Below are 24,657 nucleotides of genomic sequence, written 5' to 3' on the forward strand. Positions count from 1 at the left end.
AGAGTAAATGATGATGAGATAACAAAATTGTAACCTTTCATAACCTGAAATTTTATCTCCTTGTAACACAACACAGACGCTCCCATGATGAGAATCTAAGCATCAAGAGAACGAAACATATTCTAGCTCCAAAATAAACTAAAATAAAAAAGACCATACGTTTGCACTAAATCTCTTGCTCTAAAATTTTAATAATGGTATTTTGAAAGTAAGTGATTGACGGCAACATTTTTTAAATTATTCAGTTACATGGGGCAACAGAACGAAGTAAACAGCTTGAGTGGCCTTTCAAATGGGTGAGTGAGAGAGAAAAATCTTTGCAAAAACCAGCACACGCTAGAAATGCGGTGATTCAGACAAATGAATAGAGTGGGAACTCTTCCTCTTCACTCAAATTCATTCACCCATTTGAAAGAAAAATAAAAAGAAAAAAGAAAAATCAACTGTTTTAACTTTTCATGGGATCCGAATCTTGCCTTTGATATTGTTCCAGAGCAATATTACAATTGTTCATGGTGCGTGCATCCAGCAGTCCATGATTCCACAGTTTTATCATAAACAGTCTCCAACACCTGCACAAACAATTAGCAAGTAATCCATTTTGCATCTGCAACTTTGACCGAGAGAAAATCATATGACCATCCATAAATAAATAAACACAATCACATGCATAATAGGTAATTTCACAGGACTATAAACCATTGTAGAATTATGAATTGACTCATGAACCGAATTAATATTATTGAAAAAATATTGTATAATATATAGTATTATAATATAACGTAAACTAGAATTATGATCATATAGAATCAGAAAAATAATAAATAACTAAACTAAAATCTTAATTCTATGAAATAGGAAAATAATAAATAACTAAATTGAAATTTTAATCCTATGAAACAAGAAAAATAATAAATAACAGATCAAAATCAGACACTATTAGAATTAGATTAAACTAAAATCAAATTTAATCAGAATCAAATCAAATAGAAATATGTTTAACAACCGTCAATACATTAAACAAATCCCAAGACGAAAAACCCTAATTGACAAAGAAACACTAGATCAATGTATGAGATTGGTTTGATATGTTTATACAATATTAATGATAAAATTACAAAGACTAATATTATGTGCACAAACAATAAAAACAAACTTGAGTATAAGCATTAACATGTCATCATGTAAGTACAAATATATAACTTTCAAAACAAAAATCACAAGGACAATAACAAAACTATGTAGTGAGAGATAATATAGGTTCTGATTTTACATTTGACTAGTGAAGTCCTACATTATGGCAAGAAAAGCCGTGGCACTAACCTGAATTAGTAATTATGAATACGCTGATCGCAGTTTATCACTAATTCAAACAATTGGAGCACCCCTTACACTTGGATAAGAAGACTTGGTTGCTACTTGTGAACTATGACAATTCACTTACAATATCCTACATACTATAAGCCATTTTGCAGAATTGGAAAAAAAAAAAAAAAGAGACTCATGCTACAATTCACACCCAACTTCTGATGAACTCAAACAAAACTAAAGCACTGAGTTAGCTCTCATACAACTTCTTTACTAAAATTAGTTGGTTAATCAGAAACATTGTTTTCACAAAATAAATTACAATTGCTTGACTATATCCCTGGCCAATATATGTGATACACTAGACAAACTGTGTAATAGATACAGCAGCTGTAAAATAATAAAAGTTCAAGCCATCAAAAAGGGCTTAGACAGAACCTTAATGACAAGCTTTTAATCAAATTGAAACTAAAAACGTTATATGATTCTTCAATTTTTTAAATGCAGTTCAGGTGTAAATGTACTTTCAGCTGAACACTATATTCATTGAAAATAAGAATGCTACAAAATATTGCAACATACAAGCAGTTGGCATATGCAACGTAGAAAGGAAAAAGTCGAAAGCTGTTGGAAAAGAATATTTGGAGGCTCATTAACACAATAACAGTCTGAGAAAAAGATAAGCTTACCACAACAAGGCAGGGGCTTGGACAAGGTCATGTCCATGCAATTTCGTAAATGCTTCACACGCCCACGGAATATGACCATCAGCCAACACCCTGCGACCATGATAAAAGCAGAAACCTTAATTTAAACAACCACAATACAAAATTAAAATATGCTTGGCAAATAAATCACAAGTAGGCAGAAAGCATATTTCATAATACATAGTGTGTCAGATATAGCCATGTACAAATGCATCGTGCAGCAAAGTGTGACATGAACATCCAGGCCAGTTGATGTGTCAGAATTGGTTCAGAATAGGTAAATATCTCAATCTCAACTTAATATTTGAAGCTGATATCTAAATGAATTTGAAAATGAAAATTTTACTCTGATTATGATTCAAATCTATCTTATTTAAATAATGCCTCCCAATAATAGAGGTTAATTTTTGCTCTTAAGGAAGCAGAAAATGAATCAAAATGTATTTCTAACGAATATGTTCATTACATTTGACAAATTTATTTAAAATACCAGTATATCTTTAATTTATATGTGACTCCATATTGCTTCTCCTAAATGAAATTCTTGGCTATGCTACTGTCTTATCCAAACACACTTGACACTTCCGAATAAAACTGAGTGTGACACCGTTAAAAAAACACCTGCTAACCTAAAAATTTTTATCTTATAAGAAATGACTCAACAATAATAATAAATTATAACAATATCTCCATAGGAAATATATAAGAATTATAATATGTAACTACAATATGTAATCTATCAATCAATTTTGAATGCATACCTGCTCAAATCCAATTATAACTGAACTTGATCACATTAAAATTACTTCCAGACTTATTAATTTGATTTTGTTGTCAGGTCTGGTAATTGATGAATGATATGAATGAATGGGTTTAAATGTGGACCATTAAACAGAGCATCTATCAATCACATTTACTTGGGTTTTTTTTTTTTTTTTTTTTTGTGAGTTAGTACATTTACTTGGTTTTACTGTGTATTATTATGGCAAAAACACTAAAGAACCATTCATCAACAAATACCTGAGGACAGGCTACAGTAAAAAAAACCAAGAAACAACCAAAACACCAAAAGAAAAAGGGCGTTTTCATACGAAAGTTTCCAGAAAACAAGATCCAGTCATAAAATGTTTTCATAAAACAAGTTAGGCAAGGATCAACAAACTGTTAAAGGACCTACAGTTTGATACAAAGGAGCAGCTTTTCAGGCATTTCTGTGAAACCTCAAGAAACCAAACAACTCAAAATAATAAAGATGAAAAAAAATTATGGAGGACTTTCTTTCTTCAATTAAGAATGGCACAGTATGATTCTTACAACCAAGCCCCTAGAGAACCAGTCATGGGCAACAAGAATAAATAACAAGGTGGATTGTGAAAAATACCGTTGCTTCCTCACGAAGGAGTTCCACAAGTGCATCATTTGCTTCTCATCTTTAGTTACATCCACAAAATCATCAAGCATCTGAAACAAACTTGAATAGATTATGGCTGTCCTATCACGGATGAAAGCACTAATAAAGCAAAACACAAAATCTTGTAAAAGTACAGCCCAGCTGGCACAAGGGAAAACTCGATGATGACAACTCATATAACTCAGTCCATGCCTCATTCATCCATGCAAAGTCAGATCAAACACGAGGGAAAACCGACTGGCGATAACAACTTGTATAACTAGGTCCATGACTCATTCATCCAGGCAAAGATCGGATGAAGCATTGATTTACACTACAATTGTATCAAATTACATGTGACTGCATTTCATGATCATGGCCACTTATATTTACACAAGTGCATATATATATATATATATATATATATATATATATATATATATTAAGTGACAACACTAATAATGCAGTATTACTTTGCCCTAAATGATCAGAAACCAATCAAGGGTGCAGGCAGAGTTAGCTGGACTTTCAGGTGGTCCTTAAAGTTTGGATATGCGCATCCTTGCTCATACCATTAATTGAAATAAGACGTGTAGGAAAATTGGAATGAATACATGAACTTTAGGGATTAATTTTTTAATTTAGTCATTGTATCTTGTTTCATTTTTTTCCTAGTTTGTTGTAAAAACATTTCTAAATTCACTTCTGACTATTGAATGAAATCAAGCAAAAATTCATCAATTGTTCATCAATTTCTTATAATTCTTGTTTCATGGTATTAGAGCACAGGCTCTAATTTTTTATTTTTACACTCTCACAAGAAAAATTATGTAATGTGTCAGAATATTGTAGGAACCCTACAAAAATATTGCCAGAAAAATTTACAAATGTCAGACATCGTTGAAGTTCTTCTCAGTCATTACAAAAGTCATCGAATGTCAACACTAGCTACCGAAAAAGCTTAGATGCCATCAAAAACCTTAGATTTGTTGGGAAAATATTCAGATCTTACTAGAAAAGGTTGGAAACTACTGATCTCCACTCAGAAGCTGCTTGAAGTTGCTTCAGCTCTTTCATTGAGCATATAAATATATAGTTGTTAATAACATAAAAAAGATAGTTTCATTTTCAATCTACAAGTTCCATGGCACTTGAAGACTGAGCTAAGGAAATTATGTAGTTTCATTTTCAATCTACAAGTTCTATGGCACTTGAAGAATGCGCTAAGGAAATTATGCTGCTAGAGAATATACTGAAGATTTGTAAATGCCTGAGCTATCTGTTAATTATATATCCATAAACTACAAAAATTTAAAAAAATGAGGTGACCATAATACATAATATATTACATGATGATACAATGCAAGATTTAAGTGATGCAGCCATTATACGTACCCTACGGTCTTCCAAATCAGCAACATCATCATCAACTTCATCCTCGCTATCCCGATCTGACATTACTTGCTCTGTTGCCATCAGCTTTATGGACAGAGGAGTAAACCTTTTTAGATGTTTGAAACAAAATTGCTTGCAATCAAGTAAAGGTGATCTACTGCTTATGGTAATCGTTCAAAAGGAGAGATAAACAATGTAATTAAATCCCATTTATGGTTAAGATACCTTCGGGAAAAAACCTATGAACTTAAATATTTGAAGATTTCAAAAGCTCACAAATTAATTAATCTTGAAAGATGGGCTAACCCCCATTCGACCTAAGATGATCATTATATTGCCATCGATAAATTTGTCTACTCACATAATTTGATGAGACTACTGAAAAATTAAGGAGCAATCAATTTCAAGAAAAGAAAATTCGTTTGAGAAGCCTGATAAATCCAGCACTTCCAATAGATAGTAAGAAGCATACCAAGAGGAAATATAGATTATCAATCAAATTAGACATCTACCTGAGCTCGATGTGAGTGAAAGAACTGTCGCTTTTGAAGGAGGGTACGGCTGAAAGAGAGAATAAAAACTTAGATAAACCCACACTTATGCTATGAGATGTGCAACCAATATGAGATTTCTAGTAAAAACTTTAACAGGTCATGTGACAACACCAGAAATCATTGCAATAAAAATGGTAAAAGGCACCCTCATATCAACACTAAACCTAATATCAAGAACAGTTCAACATCCCAATACAGAACTAATAAAATGGCCTTACACTCTTGGTTTGTTGGCAATGACTTAACCAACTCACCACTTGCAAGCATTTGAAGGTAATTTACTCTCTAGTTAGTTCCATTACAACTATTAGTCTCCTAATCCACATTATATGAACAAATTAAGCAGCTACAACCATTTTAAAAAGTAAATATGTCACCCAAATCAAGCGGGAATCCAAATTATCACATCAATTTGAAAATTATAAAGTTCCATGAAGATATGCCTCAAGAAATAACAATAATCTTAAAAACTTCCTCATAACAGAAGTCAGCTTATCAGCTTAAAAGATTTGAAAATTGGGGTGACATAGGTATCCTGGTAGCCTATTTTTCTGTTTGTCTTGCATTGCCCCTCCACTTAAAAACCTTCAGAATCTTTTTTACATATATACTGATTAATATAAAAATTTGTCTTTAGGTTGTTCCTCCACATAAAGAGCCTTCAGAATCTTTTCTTAATAATAAAACATAATATATACATATATAAATTTTACAAAAAGGTGAAAAAGCCTTTAGAAAGAGAAAAGCCAGTGCTTAAAAAGAGAAAATAGGACCTAATACCTACTTTCTGGGATCAGTACGTTCAATAGATAACTTTCTTGTCTTTGCAAACTGTAGCATAGCAGTGGGGGCAAGATTGTTTCCAGATACAGACTGAAGACAATCAGGATCAGCATATGATTGTTCTGCAGCACCTGAAATTCCCACAAGATTATAGCTGGGAGTAACACTCTGTGCACACTCTGCAACACCAACATTAACATTCCGAAAATCATTCCCACCTGAGATATGACCCTTCTTAATTAGCTGTTTAATACAGAACCTCACAAAAGAGGCATGTCAGATAAAAATACAAGTCAACTAAACATAACATCCAACTAAGTATCAACCACAATCTGCACATAATATGTCATAGAATAAACTCCGTTTTACCAAGTAGATGGATTTTCAGTTCAAGATTGGTCTGATGGAAACAGATCAACCTAATAAAAAATAATATGTTGGGAACTGCAGCTCAGATATCGGGCTAGCAATTGTTTGGGAAGAAACAAAAGCCATCTATCTAACAACCTCAGCAAGTGAGAAATACAGGACAGAGAAGCACGAATGGTATCACCTCTGGAGTATGGCATATAAATGAGCAGAGAGATATTCAAATCAATGAATCGGATCCCAACTTGGTCATAATTTTCACATATGTGAGATTGCCAACTCTGCATACAAACTAGCACAACTTTCAATTTCCATGTTCACAAGGAAAGCTCACTGTTACTTTTTACAGTATTCTGCTTTAGATATCCCAACTTATGTCTCCCCTCTAATTTAAGAAATCGGTGTTCATATATTCCATAAAAAAAATAGCCTTCTTCAAGGCAAACCAAAGTGCTGCACCTATTCAATTAATTGAGTGGCAGGTAAAAAATAAGCACATTTTCCCCTGGTGCTCCCACGGCAGATCTTCTTTAAGTGTTTTCTGTGAAAATGTTTTCCTATAATTAAGACGCAACTGATTATTCTATAGCCCATGTAGGTTAAAGGTTAAGGCCTACACAAGTAAAACAAGAGGATAAGAGTTCAACTCCCCTAAAAGGCCATCTACTTTAATTATAATATCTCACAAGCTTCTTGCCAAGGCTTAATTTTTACTCATTGTTTATGAGAGTGCACTAACCAAGACAACAAGGGCCAGTTTGATTTACAGTTTTTTATTTCAAAAACAGGGGATACAGAAAATTTCATGAAAACACATTTGGTTGGAAATGACCAGAAATATTTCCAAAACAGTTTTCAAAAAAAATCCGAAAACCTAGTGCAAACTTAAAAAATGGAAAAAAAAAAGGCAATTTTTTTCATTTTTCTATATTTATTTACTCTAAAAATTATTTTCAAATACAGTATCAAACATAATATCAGTATTGATAAAAATTGAGATACATGTCAGGATTCAAACAGTATCCAAGTTTTTGAAAATTATTTTTGGTTCACAAACCAAATGGGCCCCTTCCGAAAACTCAGTCATATGTATTTACACTTTTCTCAAGTATTCTGTGGTGTTGAGTAGAAGGCTAGCATTCATCTAAGCATACAACTACAATTAGATGGAACATGTACCGTTAGCCTTTTCAAGAAGCTCACAAACTCCCGCAGGCAAGTTTGATCCCAACACAAGTGGATTCTCATGCTTTGAATGTTGAATTAGGTTCTTCAATCTTTTGAGTCTTCGTCTTTTTGAGCTGTGCATAATAATACTGAGCTCATTCAGTTTCATTTCATGCATTCACATATGAACATAACTGGATAAAGCCATGAAGCCCCTAGAAAACAAACAATACTTACCAGAAGAGGAATGTTTGCTGTTTAGGATCAACACCATCCGCAACAACCTGAAAAGATACTAATTCTATAATGATCACAAGGAAAAAATATATCCATTAAGCAATGATACACTAATTCAAAATGAAATCTTCAAGAAAATTTGTTGCCAGTAAATATTGCAAAATGCAGTCTCACTGGAAGAAACCCAACAATAATATGTAATAACCAAAAGTAATTAACAAACTTGTCAAAGAGATCCAAAAACAAAACTGTTCATGTGGAACCAAACTAAAGCTCATCTTGCTCTCTACCATTATATAATTCTAGAATTAGTTAAATATCTATCCTTACATATAATTCTAGAATTGGTTAAATATAGTAACAATAAAATTGATATAAAGTTATCCTGAATTATCATGCAGGTTTGGAACTTCAAGTTAATCATTCCAGCACAACAATCACAAATCTAAACTAAACAAGTACCACACACTCCAAAAGCTCTTTCAGTAAGAAAAAGTTCTGACCTCAGATCTCCAGGTGTCAGTCTTCATGGATACATTTACAGCTTGATATTCTTCAGTAACCTATAAAAGTATATGTTGGTTTAGCAGTTACAATGCACAATGTATTAAAGTTATCAGAACAGCACTCAAGAGTCCTGAGGTTTACCAACCCAAAATTCAAAGTTGAACAGATCATGTGAAGAGGGCAGGTGGTTTCTAAGACCCTACAACAATATAAGAAGTTACTAAGCATCAACCCAGAGCAGTTTAGCTACTATAAGGTCAAAAAATTTAAAACACAATGATATCAAAGAAAAATATGCATCAGTTAAAGGTTCAACCTTAAAGCTTGCACATTTCACCAAGCAGAACGGACAAGAAAAGTCTTCAGTTACTGCAAGATAAAGATTAATCAGGTTCAGACAACACTAGAAATACTTCCCCACAGAAGCAGCATGGATCAAATTTAGAAATAAAAGTTTTCAAATATTCAAAACCAGACACAATTCTGTAAATTATAGGAACCAAAAGCATTGTATCCATCGAACAAAAACCATAGAATTCTATTACAACTCCCAAAAATTGTAATGAATGAAAAGAAAATAATACACCAGAAATTGAAATGGAAACTCTTTATTATATTTGAAAATAAAAATCAGTACAGGATAGAATTTGCAGACACAATGCCCGGATCGTAATTAGGCAGAGCTCCTCTGCTTACAGATTTCTTTCAATGAATAAAACTTGCTCTTTTCCTCCTACAAAATATTAATTATTTAGATGAGTTATCCTAATCCTAATTGGTAATAATATTTATTCAATTTAAAACGTAATTGGACTCCTAATATACTAATATTTCTAATAGATAATATATTCCTAATTCCTAATATTTGATAAATTTCTTAATTGGACTAAATTACCCGAGAGAATAACAAATTCATAGATAAATATATTCAATTCACCTAAAGTTAGAACCTGTCAAATTGTTTCAGCTATACAAAGAATTTGAATGCAATTCTTCTTAATTGCAAAAACTGAAAAAAAGAACATATATAGATTCCTTTATTTACCCTTTTACTCATATTTTGTGATATATGAAAATGCAATAAACATTTAATTGAATGCCTTTGTAGAACAATGACCATAAGCTTGATACCAACATGCCTGAACTTGGACCCAATCATTTTACTATTTAATAAAAAAAATTTAATTAAACAAAAATATAGATTTAATATTAAGAACGAGAGGAAATGTAAGAAAATATCTATATACCTTCGGTTCTCTGTAGTTTGTTGTTGTAATATCTGTAGTTAAAGACAACATTTCCAGCCCTCAACCTAATAACAGAATTAGAAAGTGTTAACATAAATCCCATGAGTAATAAAGTTATTTATGGATCAATTAGGGAATCCACTGAAGCATAAAATAGTAGTAATACCAAATGCACAAGTTAATGCCTTCCCAGTGTAGACAAAGTTGTATGTTCACATTAGGGTTAAAAATTCTAAAACTAAGTACTCCAAAAGAACATTTTTTTGATAACGCATAAGATGTAAACTTGAAGCATGGAAGCAAACTACAGATAGATAGCCACATGTATGCAGAAAGTTATGTTGAGTTGTATATGAGTTATACAAACCATACTAGGATTAGAATCAAAGCTATCTTAGGATGAAGATCTATAAAATAGGAAAGTAGTTTACTGTATTTCCAATTATAGTTGATTGTAACAGTATATATGTGTATCCTATTCATTATCAATATATACAAAAATTATTTAAACCAATATTTCATATGGTATCATAGCTAGAAAGTTAGAAACCGTAATTTCTTCCTAGTGCCTTGATTTTTCTTTTTCTGGTGACCTTTTTCCAATGAAGTCAGACTGCCCTCCTACCGGTATCGAATAAAAGATCAAACCACACCAACCTGATCGTCTCTCCCTCACTGACAAACCCTAGGAAGCACGTCGCCGTTTGCTGTTGCATGCACCAATTGTTCTATCAGCAACTTATCGATCTCCTTCTCTCGAGCACGTGACACCTCACTACCAACATCATTGAACTAAAGTGATACCAACGAACAAAATCCTAGCACCCTGTAGCCCTCTATTGCCAGTTGTTGTTTGAAAATCTGTTCTCATCGATTTTTCCTTCCTGTTCAGATTCTGGCCTTTTTTGAGCCAACTAGAGCACCTTTTAGACCTGTCTGGTCCTTGCCGATTCTAATTTTTTAAGATTCGTGTAATCTCATGACTCAACCATGTCGATTGAGCGATCCAACTCTAAATCATGTCTTTTTCCTTTTTTATCACTTCCTGCAATCACAACCATTAAGTTGATAGGGAGCCCTAATTATATCTCATGGGCTGCCTCTGTTGAATTGTGGTGTATGCGACAAACCTTGGAAGATCACTTGACTAAGGCTAAAAAATGTAAAAATTGATAAAGCCACCTAGGTTAAGACTGATGCTTTGTTATGCAGTCTATTGTGGCAAACAATTGACTCTCAACTTCATTTTATTTATAAAACATATAGAACTTGTATTAAGATACAGAGTCAAACCAAATTGCTTTATACTAATAACATTTAGCTATTATATTCTATTGTGTCAAACCTAGTGAATCTAAGGCATTATGGCATGAGCATGTCAGAATTCCTCGGCAAAATGACTTCTCTTAAGGCAGAATTTAACTTATTACTGCCTGCGTGTAAGTTTGCAACAAAAGATATAGCACAGTGAGACAAGGTTTTCATGATTTTAACCCTTGCCATTGTAAGCCTTGATCTTACTCTAGTATGCAATCAAATTCTAGCTAGTGCTACTGTGCCTCCTTTTGATGAAGTGTTTGCTCAACTACTGCGTGTTTCCTCACCTAATGTTGTAATAGGATCTCCCATTGTAGACTTTTCCATTCTAGCTTCTCAGTCTCAAAATATTGCTAAAGAAGAACAGGCAAATCGTAATGGCAGGGGAAGTCAACCCAAGTGTAGACACTGTCATAGGTGGGGGCATACCAAGGAGAAATGGTACAAATTGCATGGATAACCTACTTGGGCAGACAATATTGTTCATGTTGATCACTCTGATCTTCGTTCTGAATCATCTGAAGGACATACTCAACTATCCTTGACTCTTACTAGTGTTGATTATGAAGAATATCTCAAGTATCAGATAAATAAGCAATCTTCCTCATTTGTTGCTTCCTCTTCTCACTCAGGTAATTCAATTGCATGTCTTACTCAATCTTCTACTGTAAGGCCTTAGATCCTTGATTCTAGTGTTTCTGATCATATTTCCAGTAACCCTCGATTGTTCTCTCATTTTACTAATACTACATCTTTGCCATCAATTACTTTAGCTAATAGGTCCAAAATATCTGTTAAATCAGTGGATCATGCTAATCCACTTCCCTCATTGCCATTAGACTTTGTTCTTTATATCCTTAATTGTCGTTTTAATCTTGTGTCTGTTAGTAAACTTACATGCTATTTAAATTGTTCTATCACTTTTGATAATGAATATGTTGTTATACAAGATCGAGGCACGAGACGGATGATTGGCGCAGGTCATGAGTCACAGGGCCTCTATCATCTCAATTTATCTTCCATTCCTATAGCATGCACTGTCTCTGAGTCTTTAGCTCTCCTTCGTAATCGTTTGGGTCATCCTATTTTATCGAAGCTTCAACAGATGGTTCCAGGTCTATCTAATTTAGAGTCTTTAAGTTGTGAGTCTTGTCAACTTAGAAAACACCCTCATAGTTCATTTCCAAAGCATGTCAATAAACTCATGTCTTCCCAAGGAATCTTTCATTAATCCTCTTGTGCTTACACCCCACAACATGAGGTTGCTATACATAAGAATAGACGTCTCATTGAAATTGTTCGCACTTAACTTTTACATAATAAAGTCCTTTTCCAATTTTGGGTAGATGCTGTGATGATTGCTTGATTCTTAATTAACCAAATATCTTCTTTAGTCCTACAAAACAAAGTTCCTCATTCTATTTTATTCCCTGATTAGCCGTTATATTCTCTTCCTCCATGTACCTTTGGTTGCACCTTTTTTAGTCACATTTGTTCCCCTAATCAGGATAAATTGTCTGTCAAGTCTCTCAAGTGTATTTGCTTGGGATACTCACATATTCAAAAAGGGTATAAATGTTATTCTCCAACAACACATTGATATTTTATATTTGTTGATGTTATATTTTCTAAATCTTCTCCCTTCTTCCCTTCATCTCCACCAGGAAAAGACTTTACAATCAAAGTCCTTCTTGTCTTTACATTGCTCCTCTTCTAGAGTTTGCACCTGTCCTCTTCTAGAGTCTGTACCTATCCTCTAGTCTCCTTCTCCTGCAAGAGATTCTCCTCCTCCTCCTCCTAAAGATGATGTTCATGGTCCTCTTACAGGTACTGACATTGAACATGATAATGTTCTTGAGGCTCTTGTGATGCACTTCCTACTCCAAATTCCTCACTTGTTGCGGTCCTACCTCCTGATGATCAGTTTCCTATTGTCATTCGTAAAGGTATATGGCCTACTCACAACCTTCATCCAATTTATAATTTTCTTAGTCATCATCGATTGTCTCCATCATATTATGCTTTTGTGTTTACAATTTTTTATGTTTCCATTCCTTCCAATATTCATGAGGCATTATCTGATCTCGAGTGACATCAAGCAATAATTAAAGAAATGACTGCTTTGCATAATAATAATACTTGGGAATTAGTTTTGTTGCCTCCAGATCAATCAATTGTTAGTTGTCGTTGGATCTATACTATCAAAGTTGATCCGAATAGTCAAGTTGATCGATTAAAGGCACATTAAGTGGCAAAAGAGTATACACAAACATATGGGTTGGATTATTATGACAACTTTTCTCCTGAGGCTAAGATGTCTTCCGTCCGCCTACTCTTATCTATGGTTGCCATCAAACATTGGCCTCTATACCAATTGGACATTAAAAATGCATTTTTTCATGGTGAGCTTAAGGAAGAAAATCTACATGAAGCAACCGTCTAGCTTTGTTTCTCAGGGGGGTCTAGCCTGGTATGTAAACTTTATCGTTTTTTGTATGGATTAAAACAATCTCCTCATGCTTGATTTGAATGTTTTAATACCGTCATCCACAAATTTGGTATAGTTCGGTGCGAGTCTGATCATTCTATTTTCTATAAACATATATCAACAAAGAAATGCATCTATCTGGTTGTCTATGTCGATGATATTGTCGTTACAGAAAGTGATCAATATAGCATTGCACAGTTGAAAAAACACTTGTTCAACCACTTTCAAACCAAAGATTTGGGATTGTTGAGGTATTTCCTTAGTATAGAGGTTGCTAAATCCAATTCTGGTATTGTTATCTCACAGAGAAAGTATACATTGGATATTTTAGAAGAGAGAGGGATGTCAACTGCAAACCAGTAGACTCTCCTATGGATCCTAATTTGAAGCTTACCTAGACAAGAGGAGACCCAAGAAAAAACCAAAGACTATTTGGTAAGTTTAATTACCTCACCATCAGACGACCTAATATCTCATTCTCTATCAGCGTTGTTAGTCAGTTTCTACAGTCTCCGTGTAACAGTCATTAGGAAACGATTGTTTGGATTTTGAGGTATATCAAGGGTGCATTAGGCAAAGGTTTGTTATATGAATACAAAGGTTATATACAAATTGTCGAATATTCCAATGTTGATTGGGCAAGCGCTCTATCTGATAGACATTCCACTTTAGGGTTTTGTGTTCTTGTTGAAGGAAACCTAGTATCTTGGAAAAGTATGAAGCAAAATGTTGTTGTAAGATCAAGTGTAGAGATATCGTGGCATGACCTAAACAACTTGTGAGCTTATTTGATTGAAACAACTGATCCAAGAGTTGAAATTTGCAGAAGTATCACAGATGATGTTACTCTATGATAATCAAGCTACCTTTCATATTGCCTCCAAGCCGATATTTCACGAGAGGACTAAGCATATTGAAATTGATTATCATTTCATTCAAGAAAAAGTTCAGTTTTGTTGTATTACTACTAGTCACGTCAACTCAAATGACCAACTAGCAAATATTCTCACCCGATCTCCCAGAGGTCCTTATATTGGTTTTATTTGTAGCAAATTTGGTGCATATAATTTATATGCTCCAACTTAAAAGGGAGTGTTGAGTTGTATAGGAGTTATACAAACCATACTAAGATTAAAATCAAAGTTATATTAAGATTAGGATCTATAAAATAGAAAAGAAGTTTATTGTGTTTCCAATTGCAATTGATTGTAACAGTGTATATAGGTATATCCTATTCATTATCAATATATACAAAAATTATTCAAACCAATATTTCACAAGATATATAAATGTATGGGAAGGGAAGGAAGAGAAAGAAAAGGAGAGTTATGCTCTATTGTAAAGAATCTGGGTACATAAAGAACCAAAGCAACAAAAATGGGCAAAAGCATTAATCAATCTTTCTAGGATTATGAAAAGTCATGAGTTTAGATGAAAGATAGTTAAGGCAATGACATATAGCAACAACAAATAAAGGGAGTGACCATAATAAAATCAGAGTGAGTAATCTGAGGAGACAGGCTATTACCGAATAATACGAGACAATGATGAAGAAGTAATATCACTACAAGTGTATGAATTATAGGGTGATTTTTCCTTTCCCCCTATCTCTTCTGCTGAAATGGTGACATGCAACCGCTGTGATGTATTCTTTGAAAAACAAACACAAAAATATGAAAAATAAAGAAAAATCAGAAAAGTAACCAACATGGAAAAACACAAACAAAAAAGAAACAAGAAAACATGACGAATTGAACAAACTGAGGCTCCAGAAGTAAAGGGCTTTTGGATTGAGACACTTTTATCCTTGTTCAGACAACTTAACTGCAACATGAAACAGAAATAATATAATTACAAATAAGTGAGAAAATAGTTTTTCATAATTAAAATATATATATATATAGAAATTAAGGATTCCTGAAAAGCTAGATGCAACAAATCATACAGACAACTTTTTTCTCACAGTTTCAGTTTCTATCAAAAACTAGTAGTTCTTATTTCCTTCTTTTGTAAGCCCAATGAAACTACATTTATTTAATCATACATAACATATTCAATTGAGATCATCATTTATTTAACATTCTTTTCCTCTAAACTCTTATTTTCCTTTCTCCAAGATAGGGGTAGTTAAAATTTTAGTGGTTATTAGCTCTTTCATTCTTTTAGTTCCTTTTTCTAATTCTTTGGGCTGGGTCTTTCCAGTATATTTTCCAAGTTTACTTAGAGGAATATTTGAAAAGCTTAACAAAAAACAAAGATAAGAAGAACATTATGTTAATGACATAATAAATTGCAATAATGCTTTCAAGTAAAACAAAGTCAACCATGCAAAGAGAAATTCAGAACTAGAAATCATAAGAATCCAAAAGATATCAAGCCCGTTACTGCAGCTCCACAACAGATCTCCATACAATTTCCAAGTTACATATACAATGCAACAATCATAAATTGATGAAAGTTTTATAGCCATCAAAGCAATTATATTCATTAATGGCAAAACAACTTAGGATACAGAAAATATACTGAAACCTATGATGATTTTACAAATTTATTAGTTAAAGGCACTTCAGCTTAGCACAAGCAAGTATGCATATTGGTTGGTTTATATATACGCTGTCAATAAGATGAACATCAAGATTTAATAATACTCCATTTCAAAAATGAAAATTCAATTATAATGGCTAAGACAACAAAATGGTCTAGACATTCTTCAATAATTGCACCTTCACAATGTCACTAGATGTAACAATATATAGAAATAAATTAGCAACCACTGAGAGCAAAATTCAGTGTGCCAAGAACTTGTCTTCCCAAAGTGAAGTTTGTCAAAGAATAAAATGATAGACCAACCAAAATTGTATACAATGGCATTGTCTAAACTGTTTAGCCAAACAATCTATATTGAATCAAGATTTCACAATATGAAGAAGATGAAGAAGAAAAAAAGTTCTACAAGAGGATGCCTAATACTATGTACCTTCAAGAAGCAAGAATGCATTTCAACAGAATATGTCACCTCAGTTCTGTGTCCCAGACTCAAATTTGGGGACTTCTCCCACAACATATAAAGTGATTCCAAAGGTATCTTGCCCCAAAGGCAGCATCCGCCATCATTTGCTGCAACATAGAATTGAATGGAATTTAACAGGGGATGATGAATATTCAGGTAAGAATATCAGAATTGGTTTTGCACTTGACAGCAGAGATCCGAAAGTTGCCGAGGATTTTAGTAACACAGCAACCATAATGCAGAATAAAATTAAGACTCCAAGAAATTGCCACATGTACTTTATTCCATTTAACAAGTAGGAACAATAAACACAATTTTCAGAATTTTGTAGAACAATGAATTTCTATAAGACCGACAAACAGTTGCCGGCAGACGTGTAGGCTCCCAAAGTTCCTTATAACCAATTCATATTAATACTTCAGGAGTTCCCTATCACAAGTCAAAAAGAGCTAAGTTTGATCTAATAAAAATGAAGCAACAAGTGCATATCTCACATGGAAATGATGTCATACCCATACGAGCCTTGGTTAAATCAATTCCACACAAAGAATTTGGGGTTGCAGCTGCGAGGACAAACCAAGACCAAAGTTTAAAATGATTTTGATACATAAACCCTGAATCATCAATCAAAAATACAAATGAAAAAATATGTAAAAATACCAAAGTTGACAAGCAAAATTGCTAGTGAGCTTGATTTGGCCTTCAATGCTAGCTTATTAATGTCAGGGAGAACGAAGTTTGCCTGAACCTGAGTACTTCCCTCAACTCCAGTGAAATTTGTCAAAATACAGGCTCGATTGAAGTGATATTCTGCAGAATACTTCAATTTGGAATAATAAAAGCATATTAGAAACCATACTACAATGAAGTACAACTAACAGCAAAATACTGCTTCCAACAACATCAAAGCAGAAAAGATTTTTTATATATATATATATACATGTATAAAGAGTAAATCTCTGATGCAGATGTGCTGAAGTTTTAAACATGCAGGCGTTCACACCTGAGAAATTTCACTTATTATTTATGAGAAATGCTATATGTACATATTTTTCGTACACAAATGTGTACATACATAGATGTGTCATCATGTGATTCGGTGTTATTTTATCATTAATTCAAAGTCACTCAATCACATCATGATACATTCATGTATGTACATATTTATATATCAAAAGTGTGTATATTTAGTTTTATTCATTATTTATATGTATAATAATAATTATAATAAAAGACAAACATTAGCACATAAATGAACTTTAGAGAAATTTATCCCTACCTCTGTGATAGACACAAGTCTTGCCAACAAAATGTACAAGGGAAATGGGCACTGAGCTTGTAAACCTTCATTGACAGTATCTGACAGGGCAATTGTCATTTGTATTCTACATATTCAACCAACAGATGCATAGTTAGTACCTCAAATTCATTTGAATGCTATAAATTTAACCAAAAAAGACAAGCCAACATCACAAAACAGAATACCTTCAATCAGGGCAATCATCTGATGGCGTCAATAAAAAATTAGTTAATCATCAAAAATGATTTATTAAATTAAACCATAAGTAACATTAAGACTTGTTAAAGAACATAATAAATTATTTGGGACGGGCCACCCAAGATAGCTTAATATGAAAACCTCAAGAAAAGGTACTCCAGCTCTGTAACTAGTAAGGGGTTTTGAATTAATGCGTTCCAATTTTTTTTTGGTGGCTTGCAGCTGCTGTATTGCACAAAATATAGAAGGTTGCTGAGATTTTTCATAAATATATAGCTCTCTAGATGTGGCCACATGGTCCACCACCATAAACTTTTACTTAAGCAATATAATTGATGTTTCACATCAAAAAATTCAATAAGAAATGGGAGTTACTGATCAATTTCATTGGTACTGTACAACCGAATACAATTCAATTGTTTACTTATGCAATTTCAATGAGAGAATTTTAAAGTTCAACCAACCAATTTTCAAAATATTATGTGAATAAATAAATATCTTGAGAAATTCTTCATTTATCTATGATTATAGACAATACCAGCACATTATCTATAGAATACGAACCTACACCCTATGTTTCGATTCATTATTTCTATCTCATTGCCCTTCTTTCTTATTTTAGCCTATCGATTTACGCCTATTCTTTTTTTTTTTTTTTTTTGTATGGCATAGAGGGCTATCTGAAAAATTGATTTCATACCAAAATAAACTATATTACATATATTCACATATGGTATTCTATCTGTGCTGTATGGACAGCACAAAAAGAATGAATAGTATTAATTCTTTCTAAAAGGTGCTTGGAAAGAGTAAGGACTACTAACTCTAGATTAGTTCTTCTTTTTAGGTCTGCAACAAAGAGCACAAAGAAGACCTATATGGGCAATGGGACTCATTGGTGTCCACCTCCATGATGCATGGACTTTTCACGTTTTCATAATCTGAATATATATTTATAAATATTTACTTTAAGTAGATATAAACAAATTAATATTAAAATTTTCATGTTAAAATAAATTAATACAATCAATACCATAATCTGAAAATAATACTATGAAATTGCAAACAATAGAAAGCATCAAGGCAAACTTTCGAAAAATGAAGAGAAAAGACTTTTAATATATAATTATAAACTTATTATATTGATTTTCATAATACAAATTAAAAATGATTAGAACAGATTAAAAAAAAAAAAATTCACACAACTTAAAGCAAAATTGATTTGAAAAGTTAACCAGGAAAATATAGAGAAAGGTTCTAAAGTGTGTTGCTTAGTTTTTGTCTATCCTTCCTTGAAATTTGAAAATAGAATTATTCTTTAATCTCTTCTTCTCAATTTTCTAAGTTCTGAAAACAGTAAACCATTTACCAAAAGCAAATATGCATTCAACCAGGGGTTGTTCACTCATGGTTTTTGTATTATAATTTCAAAGAATAAAAAAATATGTAATAAAATATTAGAAATAAAATAGTACTTTGAATTTTAATAATTTGAGAAAGCATTAAGTAACAAATATAGGATTTTTTTATAAAGAACTGTTAAAACACTTTATTACTATTATTATAATTTTTAGAAATCAAATAAAGAAAATTTCATAAAAAAATCAAATAAAGATTTCAAAGTTCTTACTCTGATAATTATCTTTCAAACACCTATTTTGCATTTTATAAGAGAAGAAAACATAAAAAACAAGAATGGAGCCAACCAACCCCTAAATCTACCAACAAATCTGTTTTAAAGGGAAATACAGCATAAGAACTACAACAACTTCTAAAAACATGTAGCTACTCCAACTTCCCACACAATTTTCGAAGGAAAACCACTGGAAGCTTATTATTGCTAAAAAATTATAAGCAATCAGTAAACAAAACTATTCCACACAAAAATTTCATACAACATGTGATACTATAATACCAAATCCTGCCATAAAAAACTTTCACAATGCAAAAGTTTAGAAACAGAAACCAGATAATTAGAATATAATTACCTCCTTCTGTGTTTTTCTTGAATTTGGTAGTTCAGACATCTTTGAAGAAATGATGGCTACATCAGACAACAATGATCAGTTAGAAACAAGAAACAAATAATAGAAAAAACCCATGAATATGCAGAGTGGAGTGTGAATGCAAACTATCATGAACGCACATCAGTATGTGCCAGGAGCAAAAGCATCACAATCACACTAAGAACCATCCATTTCCACATTGGTTTGTGCAATCAAGAATCAATTCAGATCTATTGCAAAGAAAAAAAGAAGAAGAAGATGGTTCAAACCACCAAGCTAATTTGAATCGGACCATCAACTTCTCAAACAAAACATTGCAAGAAGCAAAAATACAATCTCTATACAGAGAAAACATAATGTGAGGATCAAAGGCTTTACATTTCTTATAGCACGCCGTTGAAGGATGTTGTAAAATTCTACAGGCTTGCAATAGATAGAGAGACTCTCTTCAGCAGCAATTTCCTCTTCTGCAGTTAAATGCACACGAGAGTCTTCACGGCACATCTGATCCGTGCTTCTAGAGTACCTGCAGTAGCAAAAAAGAAATCCTAATGATGAAATCATATAAAAGGTGAGATTCCCCAAACTCCAACTATAATATAATCCAACTATTGTAAACAAAAATAAATAAATAACGTTTTGCATCAAATGTTCAACCCTCCTTCATATTCAATGAAAATTCCCCATCAAAATTCTAGAGATTAGAAAACCATAAAAGTAAACAGTCACGGATATGAATATTAGGCAATCAAGAATCATAAGCACGCTAAAACAAACTATCGAATTCCAACTATTAAGCTAGGGTACTTCATTTGAATCATTAGGAATAAAGAAACCACACAAGCCATACCCAATCCCTCGATGAAGAAAACAATAAGTAGATAAATCACAAAAGCTAGTCCCTCAACATTCATTGCAGGCATTTTGAGTTTACAAAAGAACATAATTTAGTCAAATGACGAGAAGAATATAACAAAAGTAACAAAACAGCATCGTTTTGTGGAGAACGTACGAGGACGTTTCACGCGCCACCAAAGGAATGCCCGGCATTATTGCTAAAGAGCTTCCGAATACAATTTCACAGCCATTTCAGCAGCCAAAACCAAACACCTAGATTAATAAAAATAAAATAAAAAATAATCTTATAATGCAACTCGCAACAAATTGTTCAACTAAACATAAAATTAATCGCTCAATCGAGCACAATAATCACAAAGAAACGATAAAATCAAAACAAAAATGAAGGAAGCATTATCTAATTTAAAATAATTAAAAAAAAAGTGACCTCCTCGAGCTAGAAACCCTAGATGTTAGAAGAAATTGTTTAAGATAAATGCAACAGGTCTGAAGCTTTTAGTTTACCAGAAGTTTCGTTAGAAATTGGGTGCGTGTTAAGAGAGAGAAGGGCGAATTAAACGCAGTTACCGAGGCGGGGTCTGTTGGGTTCAGCACTTTGAGGTTGAGTCAAGGCCTCTAGCTAAAGCTAGTAGCTAGGATTCTCTGCGGTTACTTATAGATGCTACGGTACGCGTTATAACAAAAATAAATAAATAAATAAATAAAAGATTATTATACAAATAAATAATATAAATTATTATTATATTTTATAAAAATAATTAAATATAAATAAATAATTATTATGTTTAATTTAATATAATTAAAAAATACTAAGACATAATTATTTTAAAATATTTTTATATTACTTGTAATAATAATTAAAAATGATGATATTTTTATCATTAAATTAGTAAGATATAATTGTAATAGAATCAGTATTACGTTAGTATTTAATACATAAGTGAAAGTGATAATTAGATTACTTATTTGATTATTTAGTTTGAATAATTTTTTATTATCAAAAACAAATAATTATCACAAATATAAATTATCTAAATGATTACCAAATATAAATTATTATTATATTTTATAAAAAATTATTAATATAAATAATTATTGTGTTTTATTGGATGTAATAAAATAATATTAAATTTTTTTTTACTTAAATATTTTTAGATATAATTATTTTTTCATAATTACTTGTTATATTAATTAAAACTATAGATATTTTTGTCTTCAAAATTAATAAGGATAGAACAATAACAAAATCAATATTACTTTGATAATTTTTTAATAGATAAAGTTAGTATTAAAAAATTTCAACACGACCTATAAACCCAATACAACAAGAAAAAATGGGGTACGGGTTGATTTGTTTTACATGAAATTTATTTTACGTAAACCTGACAAAATTTGAAATTAAATCAGATAGTGTTAAGGTTGATATGAAAGTATTATAAATTGACTCAAATATTTTGAGAAATATTATCTTAGTAGAATTTGTTAGGTATAAATTATATAAATATTGAAGTACAATATCAACAATAATTGAAATTCTTATAGATTGTATATAAGCATTTATTTATATAGTTGTAATTACTTATATTATTCTTGATTTTTATTCAAATATTTTTTTTTCTCGATAGGAAGAATATGATTTAGTTAGTTAGAGTATTGATATATTTTAAAGATCTTAATATGTAATTTTTAAACCATTTGTAAATAAAACAAAATATTATATTGTGTGTTTCATTAAAATAATTGAAGGTAATTTGGTAAAGAAATTAAAACACTAAAAACAATTAGGAAAGTAAAAACAATAGATAATTTTGAGTTAATTTGGGTATTTTAGAGCAACTTGAACATAAAAGGGTTGGATTAGGGTTAAAAAATTTTATACAATTCTAATTTAGATCTGCTTAGAGTTGAAAGTCATTAACCCGAAACTTGAACTAATACAACGCAAACACAACCTGATGACACGAACCATCAAGTCTGTCTAAAGTAGAAATAGTAATCAAATTACATTTTATATTATTTGTCACATCACTATTGATAATAAAAAATTATCAAAACATTAGGCCTAATAATTTGGGTCATTGGGTTGTGTTCGCATCGTGTCAATTCAGGTTTTATATCAAAGCTTAAACTCTACCCGATTCAAAATAAAATTGTGTTAAAATTTCTCAACTCTAAACCAAACCAAAATATTTTTTGGTCAACCTGACTTAACCCAAATTAACTTAAACTATGTAATAGGTAAAGTCATATAAAAATATGTGTAATAACATGATTTGTTACAAAACAACAAACTTTGTCAAATATCAAAAAATATAATATTATAATAAAAAACTCAAATAAGTTTAAAACTTCAACTTTAAAATAATACAGTTGGTGACCAATGAGTTTAATAATTACTTATCGAATATTTAAAAAATTTAATTTTCAATACATATAATGAATGTGACTATCATAAATATTAAAATCGTTAACAATTATATGAATATAACACACCAACATAATAAGTTCAAATCAATAGTATTTATAACACACCAATATAAAAAATACACTATAAATAGTTTTTACAAGTATGTCGAAAAGAATTATTAAATTAAAATGAATGTTTTTGTGTGATGTAGATTTTGTGTTTGGTGATGCAATGTCGATTTCTTTGTTGATTCGAATTAGAAAATATGGATTTTGTGAGTTAAAACTTTTTTTGTCGTATGAAGAAAACAAAAAATATTGGAGATTTTTTACTGCTATGATGTTATGCAACATTTTGTTTAAAATTTTTGGGTTACTTTAGCTTAATTTGGGTTGTTTTTGTATCAACTTAAACACAAATCAATTTTTTGGAGGTCAACTCGAACCCAATCTAAACTACTTTTTGTATTGAAAATTATAACTCTAATCTGAGTTTCTTTTGTATTGGGTTAATGGGTTGTGTCAAATTTTGTCAAATTGCAAAAAATTAAATAAAATAATGTTAATAATAAAATAGTAGTCTTTAAATGACATGAATTGTGTGCCCCATTTATATTAGTTGTAACATTAACATAAATAATAAAAAATTATTAAAATATTTTATTTCTTACAAATTAAATAAAAAAATATCAATAATAAAATATGAATTACTAGAATAATCTTTAAATACCTTAAACCAAACACCCCTTAGTAGTTTTTACAAAGAGATGTTTATATTTGTTTTTCCTTATTTCTTTACAAAATTTTTTTATTTCCCTAGGCGGATGGGAGATTTACATACTATTGTTTATATGAGATTGGGTTGGATATATAATACAGTTGGATATGGGGACGTTAAAAAAAAGGTTGTCAAAGTTGAACTAAAATCTTGAAATATAAAAAATCTATATCTAGGAATTATTTACTATTTTATACTTAACGTTTGAAAAATATTTTTTGCCTACTAGAGGATATAATTTATATATGAAATTTTCAACAAAAAGTCTATAATATCTTTCTTATTATAGAGATTAGCAAAACTGATAAAATATTAAAACTTTCAAATCAAAAAAATCTGAGTTTGAGTCTCTATCACACTTGTGAAACTATGAAAATATTACTTAAAAAAATTAAAAAAAATTTGGATGTTTTAAATGATATATGTTATTCACCCAAGTTTTTTGAGAAATTAATTAAAATAACCAAAATTCTAGCTAACTTTTCATTATACTTTTCTATCCAGAACCAAAAATTTATTCTCATCATGCCTATGCCACTAACCTTATTGACCTTAACCTTTTTCACCATTTTTCATTCAAAAAATTAACTAGTGAATACACATAAAAGCAATAAGATCATTACATTCCAAGT

At 31.3% G+C, this 24,657-nt stretch overlaps 1 protein-coding gene across 6 annotated transcripts; it reads right to left on the minus strand.

The window, feature by feature from the left end:
* Positions 1 to 160: 160 nt before the first annotated feature.
* LOC123197840 (polycomb group protein EMBRYONIC FLOWER 2) lies at positions 161 to 21,473 on the minus strand. 6 transcript variants are annotated; one of them, XM_044612276.1, is made up of 22 exons: positions 21,346 to 21,473; positions 20,996 to 21,093; positions 20,362 to 20,509; positions 19,966 to 20,021; positions 17,759 to 17,864; positions 17,140 to 17,299; positions 16,974 to 17,042; positions 16,447 to 16,586; positions 15,231 to 15,293; positions 14,998 to 15,119; positions 9,665 to 9,729; positions 8,734 to 8,786; positions 8,563 to 8,616; positions 8,414 to 8,473; positions 7,911 to 7,957; positions 7,686 to 7,807; positions 6,139 to 6,355; positions 5,313 to 5,361; positions 4,801 to 4,884; positions 3,397 to 3,476; positions 1,998 to 2,087; positions 161 to 572 (listed from the first exon to the last, which is right to left on the minus strand). In XM_044612276.1, the coding sequence occupies exons 2-22, from the start codon at positions 21,031 to 21,033 to the stop codon at positions 449 to 451; spliced, it is 1,947 nt and encodes a 648-aa protein (XP_044468211.1). In that variant the 5' UTR covers positions 21,034 to 21,093; positions 21,346 to 21,473; the 3' UTR covers positions 161 to 448. The 6 variants fall into 6 exon arrangements, with proteins under 6 accessions (XP_044468211.1, XP_044468212.1, XP_044468213.1 ...); XM_044612277.1 differs by having other exon boundaries at positions 21,269 to 21,425; XM_044612278.1 differs by having other exon boundaries at positions 16,992 to 17,042; positions 21,346 to 21,406.
* Positions 21,474 to 24,657: the final 3,184 nt, after the last annotated feature.

The sequence above is a fragment of the Mangifera indica genome, chromosome 15, assembly GCF_011075055.1.
Source record: "Mangifera indica cultivar Alphonso chromosome 15, CATAS_Mindica_2.1, whole genome shotgun sequence".
Classification (NCBI taxonomy): Eukaryota; Viridiplantae; Streptophyta; class Magnoliopsida; order Sapindales; family Anacardiaceae; genus Mangifera; species Mangifera indica.

Coding starts and splice junctions, on each gene's coding strand:
- LOC123197840 (XM_044612276.1), bottom strand. CDS start 21,033: ATGCCGGGCATTCCTTTGGTGGCGCGTGAAACGTCCTC. Junction 8,474..8,562: donor TGTTCAACTTTGAATTTTGG/GTTGGTAAACCT, acceptor ATACTTTTATAG/GTTACTGAAGAATATCAAGC. Junction 4,885..5,312: donor TTCACTCACATCGAGCTCAG/GTAGATGTCTAA, acceptor CTGTCCATAAAG/CTGATGGCAACAGAGCAAGT.